Source organism: Motacilla alba, chromosome 1A (genome assembly GCF_015832195.1).
Source record: "Motacilla alba alba isolate MOTALB_02 chromosome 1A, Motacilla_alba_V1.0_pri, whole genome shotgun sequence".
Classification (NCBI taxonomy): Eukaryota; Metazoa; Chordata; class Aves; order Passeriformes; family Motacillidae; genus Motacilla; species Motacilla alba.
The window spans coordinates 1445628-1459764 of record NC_052031.1 but is presented as its reverse complement, the minus strand read 5'-3'; the positions used below and the strand labels follow the sequence as shown (position 1 = coordinate 1459764).

General features: G+C 43.2%; 1 protein-coding gene across 1 annotated transcript in view; it reads left to right on the top strand.

Moving 5' to 3' along the window:
* The window catches only part of LOC119707935 (neuroepithelial cell-transforming gene 1 protein-like), a 38556-nt gene extending 27593 nt beyond the window's left edge, over positions 1-10963 (top strand). Inside the window, exons 2-3 of the mRNA XM_038153598.1 lie at positions 5230-5296; positions 10769-10963. Coding sequence (XP_038009526.1) covers positions 5230-5296; positions 10769-10963 — 262 coding nt within the window. The remainder of the gene's footprint in view (positions 1-5229; positions 5297-10768) is intronic.
* Positions 10964-14137: the final 3174 nt, after the last annotated feature.

Below are 14137 nucleotides of genomic sequence, written 5' to 3'. Positions count from 1 at the left end.
TCCAGTTCAATAAAATTAAAATACTGAGTTCTTCTGCCTTGCTTTCAGATGTTTCAAACGTCTGTCAGTAGAGTTTTCTTCAAGCAAAGCTTTTCCCCTGGAGCTTTGCAAGATAAGGAACCCTGACAAGCCCAGCCTAAGTGCCTTGAGTCAGGCTTTGTTTGCACACAGCTTGGGAGGCCTCTTCCAGCAGCCAAAGCCTCTGGATATTGTGGAAATATCAACTCTCACAAGTTGAAAATCTTTTTTTTTTTTTAATTAAAATTCAAAACTTCTTTGTGGAGCTTTCTTGTTCTTATCATTCCAAGCAGGATTCACTGATTGTTTGGGGGGAAAAAAAAAACCTCATTTTAATCTATTCCTGTTCTGTTCACCATCTTAAAACTGGTTTGTATTCAAGAACATCTTGCTCTGAAAACACCAAAAAAAAGAAGGAGGTTGGAAGTCAGAGGGGAAGGAAACACAAAATTGCTGTCCAGCCCGAAGAATTTATTTTGGAACTTCCAAAAAATTCAGAGTCCTGCCAGATCAAAGCATTTCTGCAGTTTCCTGGAGAAGTCATCAAAAAGAAGGGAAGAAAGGGGGCAGGCTGTCGAATGGTGCTGACTGGGCAGTGCTGATTTACAGGAAAAAGGCAGAAAAATGACATTAATGGGAATTTGCTCTGCTGAGCCTCACCCTCTGACTGATGGAAGCTCTTTGCACGCCCTTTGTGGCTTCTTCTGCATTCTTGCTGACCCCAAAACCTCATTTATGGCTTTTCCCCCCTCCTTTCTTCAAACCAACCAGCAAAAATCAACGTACAAAAACCCCAGCCTGGATCTGGTGAAGAAAAGCAGTGAAAAGATTAGGAACAGCGTAAGACTCGATAGAAAAATTTGCTTTTTTTTGACAAATAGCTTTAAGATTTGAGGGTGTTTTTGCAGTGCTGTTGAACTCTCTGAGGTAAATCATTCCCTGGACAAATATGGCCAAGTGCTGAGTGCTGCCATAGGATCCTGGCAGGAGGATCCCACTGTTTATCCAAGGAAGGTGGGGAACAATGAGCGTTTCCTACTCTGCTCCCAAAGCCAAACAATCGAGCTGCTCGAGCTGCTCGCTCTCCTTTATCAATTCCTTATCTATTAATTACCCAAACTTCCTCTGTGAAGATAATTGGGGCCACGTCTCCTCCTCTGCTATGTTGCCAAACGGGTTTTGCCTTCGGGGCTTGTCCCTCAGCGCTGGGGAGACTTTTCTAACTGGAAAAGCACTTTTTAAACTTGAAAATCCAACTGGAACTCGCTCTTTGAAGGTTAAAAATATTCCCTGTGGATCATCAGCGTGGCAATCTCTGTTTGAACAGAACGATCTTCTCTTGGCAGTGCCATCATTGGCTGGGGAAAAGCCTGGAACATTTCATTTCTTGAAGCAAACAGAGGGTACCAAAACAGGAATGTTTGTTCTTTTCTCTACAAGGTTGGCCTGAGTTTGGAGGGATTTGTTTTGCCTCAGTGTTTTACATCTGCAAACTTTATTTTTGTGCCTTCTCATAACCCTGAACTCCTTAATCACGCTGAGGTATGAATCAGCCTGCCCTAATTAACACTTTGTGCTCCTGCTGAGGTGAGGCGAGGGTCTGCCTGCCCATCCTGCCCCAGACACAGAAATTCTGCTGCACACAGAACCCTCCAGGATCTGCTCCTGACCCAACCTGGGCCTGTCCGGGTGACAGTGACACTGCGGGATGTCCCTGTGAACAGGGCCGTGAACTCCAGCTGGCACCAGCTGGACACTTTATTTTGCTCTCTTCAGATCCTAAAATATTCCAGCCAGGCCGCTCCGAGCTCGGTTCAATCCATCATGGAGTGTTTTGAGCAGCGCCCTGCTCTGCTTCTCCTCACGTTGATTTGTGGAGGGAAAACTTCCAGGATGGTTCCAGGTCACCAGCCACGACCTTTAACTCACCTGGACTGGCTTCAGGTCCGTGCCAGGGATGTCCCCTGAGTCAGGCCTGACTCCAGGAATCCACGTGCAGCGGGCAGGTGACTCAGCTGGGCTTTGGAAGGGCTGCAGGGAGAGAAAGGCAGCCCAGGCCTGGTGCTGGAATGGGAACTCATCATCATCATCATCGTCATCGTTTCTGCTCCTCTTCTCATTTGACTCCTCTAATTGAACTACTGAAGAGGAGATCATGGAATGGTTTGGGTGGGAAAGACCTCAGAGCCCCTCCAGTGCCACCCTGCCACGGCAAGGACACCTCCCACCATCCCAGGGTGCCCCAGTCCTTCCTTGGGCACTGCAGGGATGCAGGGGCAGCCCCAGCTGCTCTGGCAATTCCAGCCCAGGCAGGAATTCCTCATGGCCAAGATCCCATCCATGGCTGCCCTCTGGCACTGGCAGCCATTCCGTGTGTGCTGTCCCTGCAGGCCTTGTCCCCAGTCCCTCTGCAGCTCTCCTGGAGCTCCTGCAATGTGCTGGAAGCTCTCCCTGGAGCCTTCTCCTCTCTCTCCAGGGAACATTCCCACTTTTCCAGCCTTTTTTCCCAGCAGAGCTGCTCCATCCCCTGCCCACCCTGGTGCTCCCAGGCCCCAGGAGGGAGGAGCAGCAGCTCTGGTTCAGCTCTGGGCTGCACAAAATCCCCCTGGAGTTGAAGGGAACTTTTCCATTCCATATTCCAACATTCCACCCTTTCCCTGGGAGCTGTAACTGCATTTCCCCCCAGCTGAGGGACCGAGGGACAAAGTTCAGGAGCTGCAGGAATTTCTCTCCAGCTCCTGTGGACAACTGGAAACCCAAAGTTTCCTGTGAGGATTTGTGAGCCTTAACCCCCTCAGACAGCTCCTGCCTCCAGCCAAAACCGCTGCAATTCCCAAATTCCTGCCTCTCCTGATCATTCCTCCTCATTTTCATGGCTGTGCCATCCTGCATTGATGACTGGGATTGCTCTGAGGGGTTTTCCACCCTGCTGGGGCTTCCAGGCCAGGACCTGCCTGCTGCTGGGCTTGGAAATGAAGATTCCTGGGATATTCTTCATCCCGAAATACAAATTTCTGCCCTCCTGGAGGCTCCATCCATTCTGCTTTTGGGCACAGTTTGCAGGCCATTATTTACCTTTAATCTTCAATCTCTAATCAAGGAGGGTTTAATCAAACTCCTCAATTTCCTCAGGTGAAATGTTGGGACTGTTCCTGAAAATAAAAAGGGCTCTGTTTGAAATTTCAAGCTCAGGTTTTCTTCCCGAGCAGAATGTACTCTTCTGAATCCCAGCAACTGTTCCCTTCCAGAGGTTTCCGTGGAATGCAGCTCTTGGAAATGCCACTTTCCTTCCTGGAGCGGTGTCCTGGGCACAGAGGTGGTGTCCAGAGGCTGATCCCAAACTACCTGGAGCTTGTGTGAGCCAAGGAAAAGCTTCCTCTGCTCTTAAATGCATTGGAAATTGTGATTGTGGTATTTTTCTCCAGATTTTGCCATGGATCAGACACATTCCTGCCCCAGAATTTGGGAGTGAAGGGAGTGAAATCCCTGATATTCAGAGGATTTGCAGTTCCAGGTTTTCCAGAATCCTGTGGGATCTTGGGATGAAGAAAAGAGGAAAAAAAACAGAAAAGGGGGAAATTTCCCCCCCAAAAAGCGGGGAGAAAATTGGGTGCTCCATTTGGGATCAGACACATTCCTGCCCCAGAATTTGGGAATGAAGGGAGTGAAATCCCTGAAATCCAGAGCATTTGCAGTGCCAGGTTTTCCATAATCCTGTGGGATCTCAGGATGAAGAAGAGGAGGAAAAAAAGACACAAAAGGGGGAAATCTCAGAAAAACAAGTGGGGAGAAAATTCTGTAGCCCATTTGGGATCAGACACATTCCTGCCCCAGAATTTGGGAATGAAGGGAGCAGAAGTCTTTTCCAGAAAAATGGGAATTCTCTTCCCACAGGGAGCGGCTGACAATGAACACTTTGTGAAGTGAATTTTCAGCAATGCCTGAGCAAATCCCTGAAATCCAGAGCATTTGCAGCCCTTGGTTATTCCCAGGTTTTCCATAATCCCATGGGATCTCGGGATAAAGAAGAGGAGGAGAAACAGAAAAGGGGGAAATTTGGAAATTTCCCCCCCCAAAAAAGTGGAGAGAAAATTGCGTGGCCGATTTGGGATCAGACACATTCCTGCCCCAGAATCTGGGAATGAAGGGAGTGAAATCCCTGAAATCCAGAGGATTTGCAGCCCTTGGTTATTCCCAGGTTTTCCATAATCCTGTGGGATCTCAGGATGAGGAAGAGGAGGGAAAAAGACAGAAGAGGGGAAATCTCCCCACCAAAAAGTGGAGAGAAAATTGCGTGGCTTGTTTGGGATCTGACACATTCCTGCTCCAGAATCCGGGAGTGAAGGGAGTGAAATCCCTGAAATCCAGAGCATTTGCAGCCCTTGATAATTCCCAGATTTTTAAGAATCCCGTGGGATCTCGGGATGAAGAAGAGGCGGAAAAAAAAACAGAAAAGGGGGAAATTTCCCCACCAAAAAGTGGGGAGAAAATTGTGTGGGCCATTTGGGACTAAAACCCCAGCAAGAGACACAAATCCCACCCTCTGGCCAGGAGAAGCTGGGAAGAATCCTGGCAGGAAAGAATTCCTTCAGTCCAGCAGAGGGTGAAAGCTGGGAGCAGAGTTTGTTTGCTCAGGTGGGACTGGTTCAGTCCAAGGCTCAGCTTTGTTCAAAATTGGGATTACAAAGGGCCCTTTGTGTGGGCCCCAACTTCCCTGGAGGAAAATTCCCTCCAGGAAATCCCCCAGTGCAATTCCAGCCAGGAATTCTATGGGAAGCTCCAAGGCTGCCTTGTCAAAATAGGAAAATGAGGCTGTAAATGATGATTATTTTTTATTTTTGCTGTTGTATCCTTCCTCTTTTTTTTTGGAAATTTGGGATCAAAAAGAGCTTTTCCTGCAATTCCCGGTGGGAAGTTTTACACAGAGCTCCTTTTTATTGTAAAAGATCGAGATTTTGAATCCAAAATTCCAAATTTGGTGGGGGATGCTGACAATCCTTTGGCTTCCTCCATCCCAAAAAACTCCACCTTTCCTTGTCTTGGCTGTGCTGGGAGCTGCTGGAAAACATGGAATTTATCAACTCGGGAGTTAAATGATAACAGGGAAAAATAATAATAGGAAAAGAAATTGAGATAATAATAATAATAATAATAATAATAATAATAATAATAATAATAATAATAATAATTTGATTTTTTTTCTGCTCCCAGGTACCCTCTGAGACGAGGCAGCTCCTTCACATTCCTGACTCCAGGCTCCCACTGGGATTTCACCCTGGTGAGTGGAACAGCTGGAAAAACAGGAATCCAGAGGTGAAAACTCCTCTGGAGAAGAAGGAAAATCCACATTCTCCTTGGAGTAATTCCTGAGTGTTCCAGGTTCCTGGGCTCAGCCAGAATTCAGGGAAATTCTGGACGCTTTTCCGTGCTGAATTCCTGATTTTCTGACGTGTTTTAGCCCTGGCAAGGTGGGGAAATGAAAGGAGGGGTTTTTATTCCTTAAATGCCAAAGAAAATCTGGATTTTATTGGTGTGGAGCAGCTCCTCAGAGGGAATTTTTGGTCTTCTGGTGAATTCTTTTTTCCATCCTTTATTTCCCAGGGCCTGGAGCAGGTAGGGAAGGATTTCCCTTTGGAATTTCCCTTTGGGATTGTTGGGAGGGTTTTAAGGAATTCCAGCTCCTGCCCCATCCTAAAGCTCATTCCCATGATTATCCCATCCTCAAAGCTAAAAAATTTCCCTTTCCAAACCCAAGCCTTGGGATTTTGGGATGAGCTGATCCAGCACAACCAAACCCACAAATTTCAAATTTTGCTCCATTTTAGAAACCTTCAGCTCCATGAAACCCAGTTTTTAATTCTTACAAAGCCTTAAAAAATTCTTCCTTTAAATCTGAAATTCTGTGCTCTAACAACACAAATTAAAAGGGGTTTTTTTTCCCCCCAATATTCCTATGCCAGTCCCAAAAATCCTCTTTTTATGGGATGATTTATGCAGAAGTTTGGCCAAAAGGCTGGAAAATGAACCTGGCTTGGGAAGAAATTTCAAATCCTAAGGCAGAATTTTCCATGTCTGCCAAAGTGAGATGGATTTTTAGGGAATGCTCAGAGCTTGTTCCACATAATTCTAAGAAAAAATTCAATCAGTTTGGGTGTCAGCATCCTCTGAGTGGAAGCCAAATTCCTCATGGAATGTCTCCCTTCATTTAATTTTATTTCCCTTCATTCCCTTCATTTAATTTTATTAAATTTCAGTTTCATTTTTGAGGATTTCTTTCCGGGAAATTGGAGCTTTGTGGATTTCATGATCCTAAAACCTCATTAAAGCTTCTGACTTCAGCTGGGCAAAAAGCACCACAAACCTTTCTGCTCCTTCCAAACCAAAATATCCTGGACTGAGGCAAAGAAGGAGAATTGAATTGGAATTATTTTCCACTTCAAACCCAATCATTGCTTCCAAACAATTCCTGGAGCTTCCCTCACAATCCCTGAAATTCCGTTTTCAGCCCTGCTCGTGAGGTGCTCTCAAATAAAATCCCAAAATATTTTCATTTTCCTTCCCGAGCAACATTTTGTTTAAGCTTCTGCTCTACAGAGCCCCTAAACTGGGTCTGAGGGCTTCATAATTTGGGAAAAGGAATTTTTCCCACAGGATTTGGGGGCTGGGAAAACAGGAATTTTCTACTTGAATAAATTCAGGAAAAAGGAATTTTTTCCACACAATTTGGGGGCTGGGAAAAGGGAAAATTTCCCCTTTAATAACTTGGGGGAAAGGAATTTTTTCCACAGAATTTAGGGACTGGAAGAAAGAGAATTTTCTGCGTATAGAATTTTGGGAAAAGGAATTTTTCCCACAGGATTTGGGGTCTGAGAGAAAGGGAATTTTCCCATTTATTAACTTGGGGAAAAGGAATTTTTTTCCACACAATTTGGAGGCTAGGAAAAGGGAAATTTTCCCCTTTAATAACTTTGGGAAAAGGAATTTTTCCACTAAATTTGGGGGTCGTGAGAAGGGGAATTTTCCACTTGAATAATTTTAGGAAAAGGAATTTTTCCCACAAGATTTGGAGACCATGAGAAGGGGAATTTACCCCTTTAATAACTTTGGGGAAAAGAATTTTTCCACACAATTTGAGGGCTGGGAAAAAAGGAAATTTCCCCTTTGATAATTTTAGGAAAAGGAAATTTTCCCACAGGATTTGGGGTCTGAGAGAAGGGGAATTTTTTCCCTTAACAACTTGGGGAAAAGGAATTTTTCCCACAGGATTTGGGGCTGAGAGAAGGGGAATTTTCCCATTTAATAACTTTGGGAAAAGGAATTTTTCCACAGGAATTTGGGGTCTGAGGGAAGGGAAATTTTCCACTTGAATAATTTTAGGAAAAGGAATTTTTCTCACAGGATTTGGGGACCATGAGAAGGGGAATTTACCCCTTTAATAACTTTGGGGAAACGAATTTTTCCACACAATTTGAGGGCTGGGAAAAAAGGAAATTTCCCCTTTGATAATTTTAGGAAAAGGAATTTTTCCCACAGGATTTGGGTATGAGAGAAGGGAACTTTTTCCCCTTAATAACTTCGGGGAAAAGAATTTTTTCTACACTATTTGGGGGCTGGGAAAAGGGAAATTTTCCCATTTAATAACTTGGGGAACAGGAATTTTTTCCACACAATTTGGGGACTGGAAGAAGGGGAATTTTCTACTTTAATAGTTTTGGGAAAAGGAATTTTTCCCACAGGATTTGGGGGCCGTGAGAAGGGGAGTGAGTGTGATCACGGATGGTATGAGACCCAAAAATGGGAGAAAAAAGCATTTTTCAGTTCCCTTTCCATCCCGTGGCTCCAGATCCTTGGATTTGAGCCGTTTTCCCTGGAATATTTTTCTCTCCTGGCTCTGGAGTGCAGCGTCTGAGATTGGATCCAGAGTGAAAGGACTGGGCAGAGGAAATGGGGCTGCAGCCCCTGCAATCCTGAGGCCCGCCAGTTCAAAAACAACATTTTGGCCTCGTTTTTGTGTCTGGCTTTGGGCTGCAGCTTTCTGGGAAAAATTTAAATCCTCCACCCCGTAAGGAACCAATAAATCCCCAAAAATAAATCCCAAAAAAAGTGTGTGTGGGGGGGTGTCTTTATTGCAGTTTTTCTAATAAAGAAATCCTGAAATCCTCAATTTTTTGGGGAAAAATCACCTGGAAAAATCCTGAAATCTTTTTTTTTTTTTTTTTTTTTGGGAAAAATCAGCTGGAAAAAATCTTGAAATCCTTTTTTTAAAGAGTGTGGCCAGAGCAGGCTTGGAGAGAGAACCGAGCTGGAAGAGTTCCCTGATCCCAAGGAAAAATAAAAAGCTGGATTTGCATTTTTTTCCAAGGCTTTCAGGAGTCTGGAAAAGGATGGAGACAGAAATGTGGGAATTTTTTTCCTCTCTGCTTCAGCAAATCTGTCAGAGGAGGGATTCATGTGAGAGTTGGGATCTTGTCTTTGTAAAGTCAGAAAAAAACCCAGAAAAATGGAAATAATTGAGGAATTTTAGCCTTGAATCCGAGCTGAGGAATAAAACAACACCCAAATTTCAAAAAAAAACCCAAATATAAGGAATTAGTGAGTGAGTTTCTGTTACACACCACCATGAGCTGGATATGTTTAATATTAAATAACACCATGGTGTGGACAGGCAAAAAAAAATATTTAAATGGCTATAATTATTTAAATTATATTAAAAATTGTGGGTTTATGGCCTAAAATACCATAAAAAGGAGCATTAAACACAAAAAGGGGTGTTTGAGAGCTCTTAGATTCTCAAAGGAACCTGGAAACTGAGCTGGTCAGCATCTAAAAAGAATGTGAATGACTATTTCTATTCAAATAGCTCCCAAATTCCAGCTTTAACAGAGCTCTGGCGTCACTGAAAGCGTCTTGAAATATCTGGATGCGTTCTGAAATGCCAAGAAAACAGGAACTGCACCTTTGCTCCTGCCAGGAGGCACAAAAAGGGACATTTGAACTTGGGAGTGCAGGAGGCTGCTCCTGCTCTCAGCTCCTCCGAGGGATCCAGGCAAAAAAGGAGAATTGAATTGGAATTATTTTCCTGGAGCTTCCCTCAAAATTCCATTTTCAGCCCTGCTCGTGAGGTTCTCTGAAATAAAATCCCAAAATATTTTCATTTTCCTTCCCGAGCAACATTTTGTTTAAGCTTCTGCTCTACAGAGCCCCTAAATTGGGTCTGAGGGCTCCATAATTTGGGAAAAAGGAATTTTTCCCACAGGATTTGGGGGGCTGGGAAAAAAGGAATTTTTTACTTGAATAAATTCAGGAAAAAATTAATTTTTTCCACACAATTTGGGGGCTGGGAAAAGGGAAAATTTTCCCCTTTAATAACTTTGGGAAAAGGAATTTTTTCCACATAATTTGGAGACTGGGAGAAAGAGAATTTTCTGCGTATAGAATTTTGGGAAAAGGAATTTTTTCCACAGGATTTGGGGTCTGAGAGAAAGGGAATTTTCCCATTTAATAATTTTGGGAAAAGGAATTTTTCCACTAAATTTGGGGGTCGTGAGAAGGGGAATTTTCCACTTGAATAATTTTGGGAAAAGGAATTTTTCCCACAGGATTTGGGGACCATGAGAAGGGGAATTTTCCACTTGAATAATTTTGGGAAAAGGAATTTTTCTCACAGGATTTGGGGACCATGAGAAGGGGAATTTACCCCTTTAATAACTTTGGGGAAAGAAATTTTTCCACACAATTTGGGGACTGGAAAAAGGAGAATTTTCCCATTTAAGAACTTGGGGAAAGGAATTCTTTCCACACAGTTTGGGGATGGGAGAAGGGGAATTTTCCACTTTAAAAATTTTGGGAAAGGAATTTTTTTTTTCACACAATTTGGGGCTGGGAGAAGGAGAATTTTCCACTTTAACAATTTAGAGAAAGGATTTTTTTTCCACAGGATTTGGAGGCTGTGAGAAGGGGAATTTTCTCCTTCAATAATTTTGGGAAAAGGAATTTTTCCACACCATTTGGAGGCCGGGAGAAGGGGAATTTTCTACTTTAGTAATCCAGAAACAGTGGGAAATAGCAGGGATCTCAGTGCAGATGCCTTTGAACATTTTTTCCAGTGGTTCTATTCTTGGGAAGGGAGAAGAGCTGAGAATTCCCAGGCTAAAAACCTGATTTTTATCCCCCAAAAATCCTTGGTTTTGTTAGGCACTCGCATTCCCAGCAGGAATTCTGCAGCCACAGCTCTTGCTGGCCATGCCCAAAGGAATGGGAGATCCCAAAGCTCTCACACACAGGCAGGAGCTTCCTAAATAATAATTAAAATAAAATAAAATGAATAAAGAAATGAAAATCCAGAACTTCTGGAGCCCTGCAATGTCCAAGGCCAGGCTGGAGCACCCTGGGATGGAGGAGGTGACAGGTTTGCAACAGGATGATTTTAAAACCCCTTTCAATCCAAACCATTCCAGGATTTTATGACTTTAAATAAATCCCAAATCATTTCCCACTGGTTGTTGCTGCTGCCACTTCCTACTTAAAAATTTAATTCCCGACCAAAATTAAGGGATGAGAAGCTTTAAGACAAATAATTTAATTTCCAGGTGACAAACTTCATTAAATAACAGAAAAAATAGTGTTCAACTTTTAATTTTTGAGTTTTTACACTTAGCTGGGGTTGTAAAAAAAGGAAATATCTCCAGATTACTGTATTTAAAGTTACATTTCTGACCCCAAACCCATCCTTTTGTTTGGTTTCTCACAGAAGAGGAAGCGCCGAGAGAAGGACGACGATGCTGTCAGCCTGAGCAGCCTTGACTTTAAGGTACTGAAAATCAACTTACAACACCTGAAAATGAATTTACAACACCAAAAAATGAATTTACAACACCTGAAAATGAATTTACAACACTTCCAATCCCCTCTTTTGGCAATTTCTGTGGAGTTTTCTGTGGTTTGAATTTAGGGTCGTGCCCAGCTGGGTTTGCTCCTCTCCCAGCCCCGCCTCAATCCCAAATTCCAAACCCGCTCCAGGTTGGATGTGGTGTGCAATAAATGACTTTTACCCATGAAATTTCACTTTTTGTGCCCTCTCCCTGCAGCACTTTGGCCTCCTGGCAGGAGCAAAGGTGCAGTTCCTGTTTTCTTGGCATTTCAGAACGCATCCAGATATTTCAAGATGCTTTCGGTGATGCCAGAGCTCTGTTAAAGCTGAAATTTGGGAGCTATTTGAATAGAAATAGTCATTCAAAATCTTTTTAGATGCTGACCAGCTCAGTTTCCAGGTCCTCTGAGAGTCTGAGAACTCTCAAAAACCTCTTTTTGTATTTAATGCTCCTTTTTCATGGTGTTTTTAGGACATAAAAGCACAATTTTTAATATAATTTAATAACATTTTTCAAGGGTCAGGGCCTCTGAGTCCTCCTCTCCCAATGCTGCTGCTCCTGCCTCAATCCCAGGAATTCCAAACCCACCCCGGGTTGGATATTGGGTGAAATAAATGTGTTTTACCCAAAAAAAATCAGCGCTTCTTAAGGGTCAGGAAGGCAAACTCTGCAAAGCCTCTTCAAATGTTTTATTTTGATTTCAGTGCCCTGAGTGGGGGTGAGAACCAGCTGGACTGGCTGGGTGGGAAATTGTCCTTAAAGTAAGGGATTAAAGGGATTTACAGAGCTGAGGTGGAGCTTGTCCTGATTTTCTGAGGGAAAAACTCCTTCATCCCTCCTGAGGTGAAGCTTTTGCTGATTTTCTGAGGGAAAAGTTCTTTCCCACTGTCCTGAGGTAGGGCTTTCCCTGATTTTCTTGGGGGAAAAACCCTATATTTGTCATGAGGTGAAGCTATTCCTGATTTTCTTGGGGGGAAAATCCTGCATTTGTCCTGAGGTGAAGCTTTTCCTGATTTTCTTGGGGAAAAACTCTTTTATCTGTCCTGAGGTGAAGTTTTTCCTGCTTTTCTGAGGGAAAAATTCCTTCCACTGTCCTGAGGTGAAACTTTTCCTCCTTTTCTGAGGGAAAAAATCCTACATTTGTCTTGAGGTGAAGCTTTTTCATGTTTTTTTTTGAAGGAAAATCTCCTTCATCTGTCCTGAGGTAAAGCTTTTCCTGATTTTTCCAAAGGAAAAATTCCTTCATCTGTCCTGAGGTGAAACTTTACCCACTTTTACTTTGGAAAAGCTCCTTCATCCCTCCTGAGGTGAAGCTTTTCCTGCTTTTATTGGGGAAAAATTCCCTCATCCCACCTGAGGTGAGTCTTTTTCCACTTTCCTGAGGGAAAAACACTTTTATCTGTCCTGAGGTGTCCAGGTCTTTTCCTGATTTTATTGGGGAAAAACTCCTTCATCCCTTCTGAGGTGAGGCTTTTCTGAGGGAAAAATTCCCTCCCACTGTCCTGAGGTGAAACATTTCCTCCTTTTCTGAGGGAAAATCTCCTAAATTTGTCCTGAGGTGAAGCTTTTTCCCATTTTTCTGAGGCAAAAACCCTTTCATCCCTCTTGAGGTGGAGCTTTTCCCACTTTTCTGAGGGAAAAACTCCTTCCCAATTTCCTAAGGTGGAGCTTTTCCTGCTTTTCTGAGGGAAAAATTCCTTCCCACTGTCCTGAGGTGAAACTTTACCTGCTTTTCCCGCTGTTTATTTGAGGGAAAAATTCCTTTTTCCCTCCTGAGGTGAAACTTTTCCTCCTTTTCTGAGGGAAAAACTCCTTCATCCCTCCTGAGGTTCATCCCTCCTGAAGCTTTTCCTGCTTTTTTGAGGGAAAAACTCTCTTATCTGTCCTGAGGTAAAGCTTTTCCTTTTTTTTCTGAGGGGAAAAATCCTACATTTGTCCTGAGGTGAAGCTTTTCTGAGGGAAAAATTCCATCATCCTTCCTGAGGTGAAGTTTTTCCTGCTTTTCTGAGGGAAAATCTCCTTCCCACTGTCCTGAGGGGAATTTTTTCCTGCTTTTCTGAGGGGAAAACTCCATTCCATCTGTCCTAAGGTGGAGCTTTTCCTGATTTTATTGGGGAAAAATGCCTTCATCCCTCCTGAGGTTCATCTCTCCTGAAGCTTTTCCTGCTTTTCTGAGGGAAAAAAATCCTACATTTGTCCTGAGGTGAAGATTTTTCCCGTTTTTCTGAGGGAAAATCTCCTTCATCCGTCCTGAGGTGAAGCTTTTGCTGATTTTATTGGGGAAAAACTCCTTCATCCCTCCTGAGGTTCATCCCTCCTGAAGCTTTTCCTTTTTTTCTGAGGGAAAAAAAATCCTACATCCATCCTGAGGTGAAGCTTTTCCAGCTTTTCCATTTTTTTCTGAGGGGAAAAATCCTACATTTGTCCTGAAGTGAAGCTTTTCTGAGGGAAAAATTCCATCATGCATCCTGGGGTGAAGTTTTTCCTGAATTTCTGAGGGAAAATCTCCTTCCCACTGGTTTGAAGTGAATTTTTTCCTGCTTTTCTGAGGGGAAAACTCCATTCCATCTGTCCTAAGGTGGAGCTTTTCCTGATTTTATTGGGGAAAAACTCCTTCATCCCTCCTGAGGCGAAGCTTTTCCCACTTTTCTGAGGGAAAAAATCCTTCATCCATTCTGAGGTGAGGCTTTTCCTGATTTTTTTGGGGAAAAACTCCCTCATCCCTCTTGAGGTTCATCCCTCCTGAAACTTTTCCTGCTTTTCTGAAGGAAAAACTCCTTTATCCCTCCTGAGGTTCATCTCTCCTGAAGGTTTTCCTTTTTTTCTGAGGGAAAAAAATCCTACATTTGTCCTGAGGTGAAGATTTTCCTGATTTTCCAAAGGAAAAACTCCTTCCCACTGTCCTGAGGTGAAGTTTTTCCAGCTTTTCCAATTTTTTCTGAGGGAAAAAATCCTACATTTGTCCTGAGATGAAGCTTTTCTGAGGGAAAAATTCCATCATGCATCCTGGGGTGAAGCTTTTCCTGATTTTCAGAAGGAAAATCTCCTTCCCACTGTCCTGAGGGGAATTTTTTCCTGCTTTTCTGAGGGGAAAACTCCATTCCATCTGCCCTAAGGTGGAGCTTTTCCTGATTTTATTGGGGAAAAACTCCTTCGTCCCTCCTGAAATTCATCCCTCCTGAAGCTTTTCCTGCTTTTCTGAGGGAAAAAATCCTACATTTGTCCTGAGATGAAGCTTTTCTGAGGGA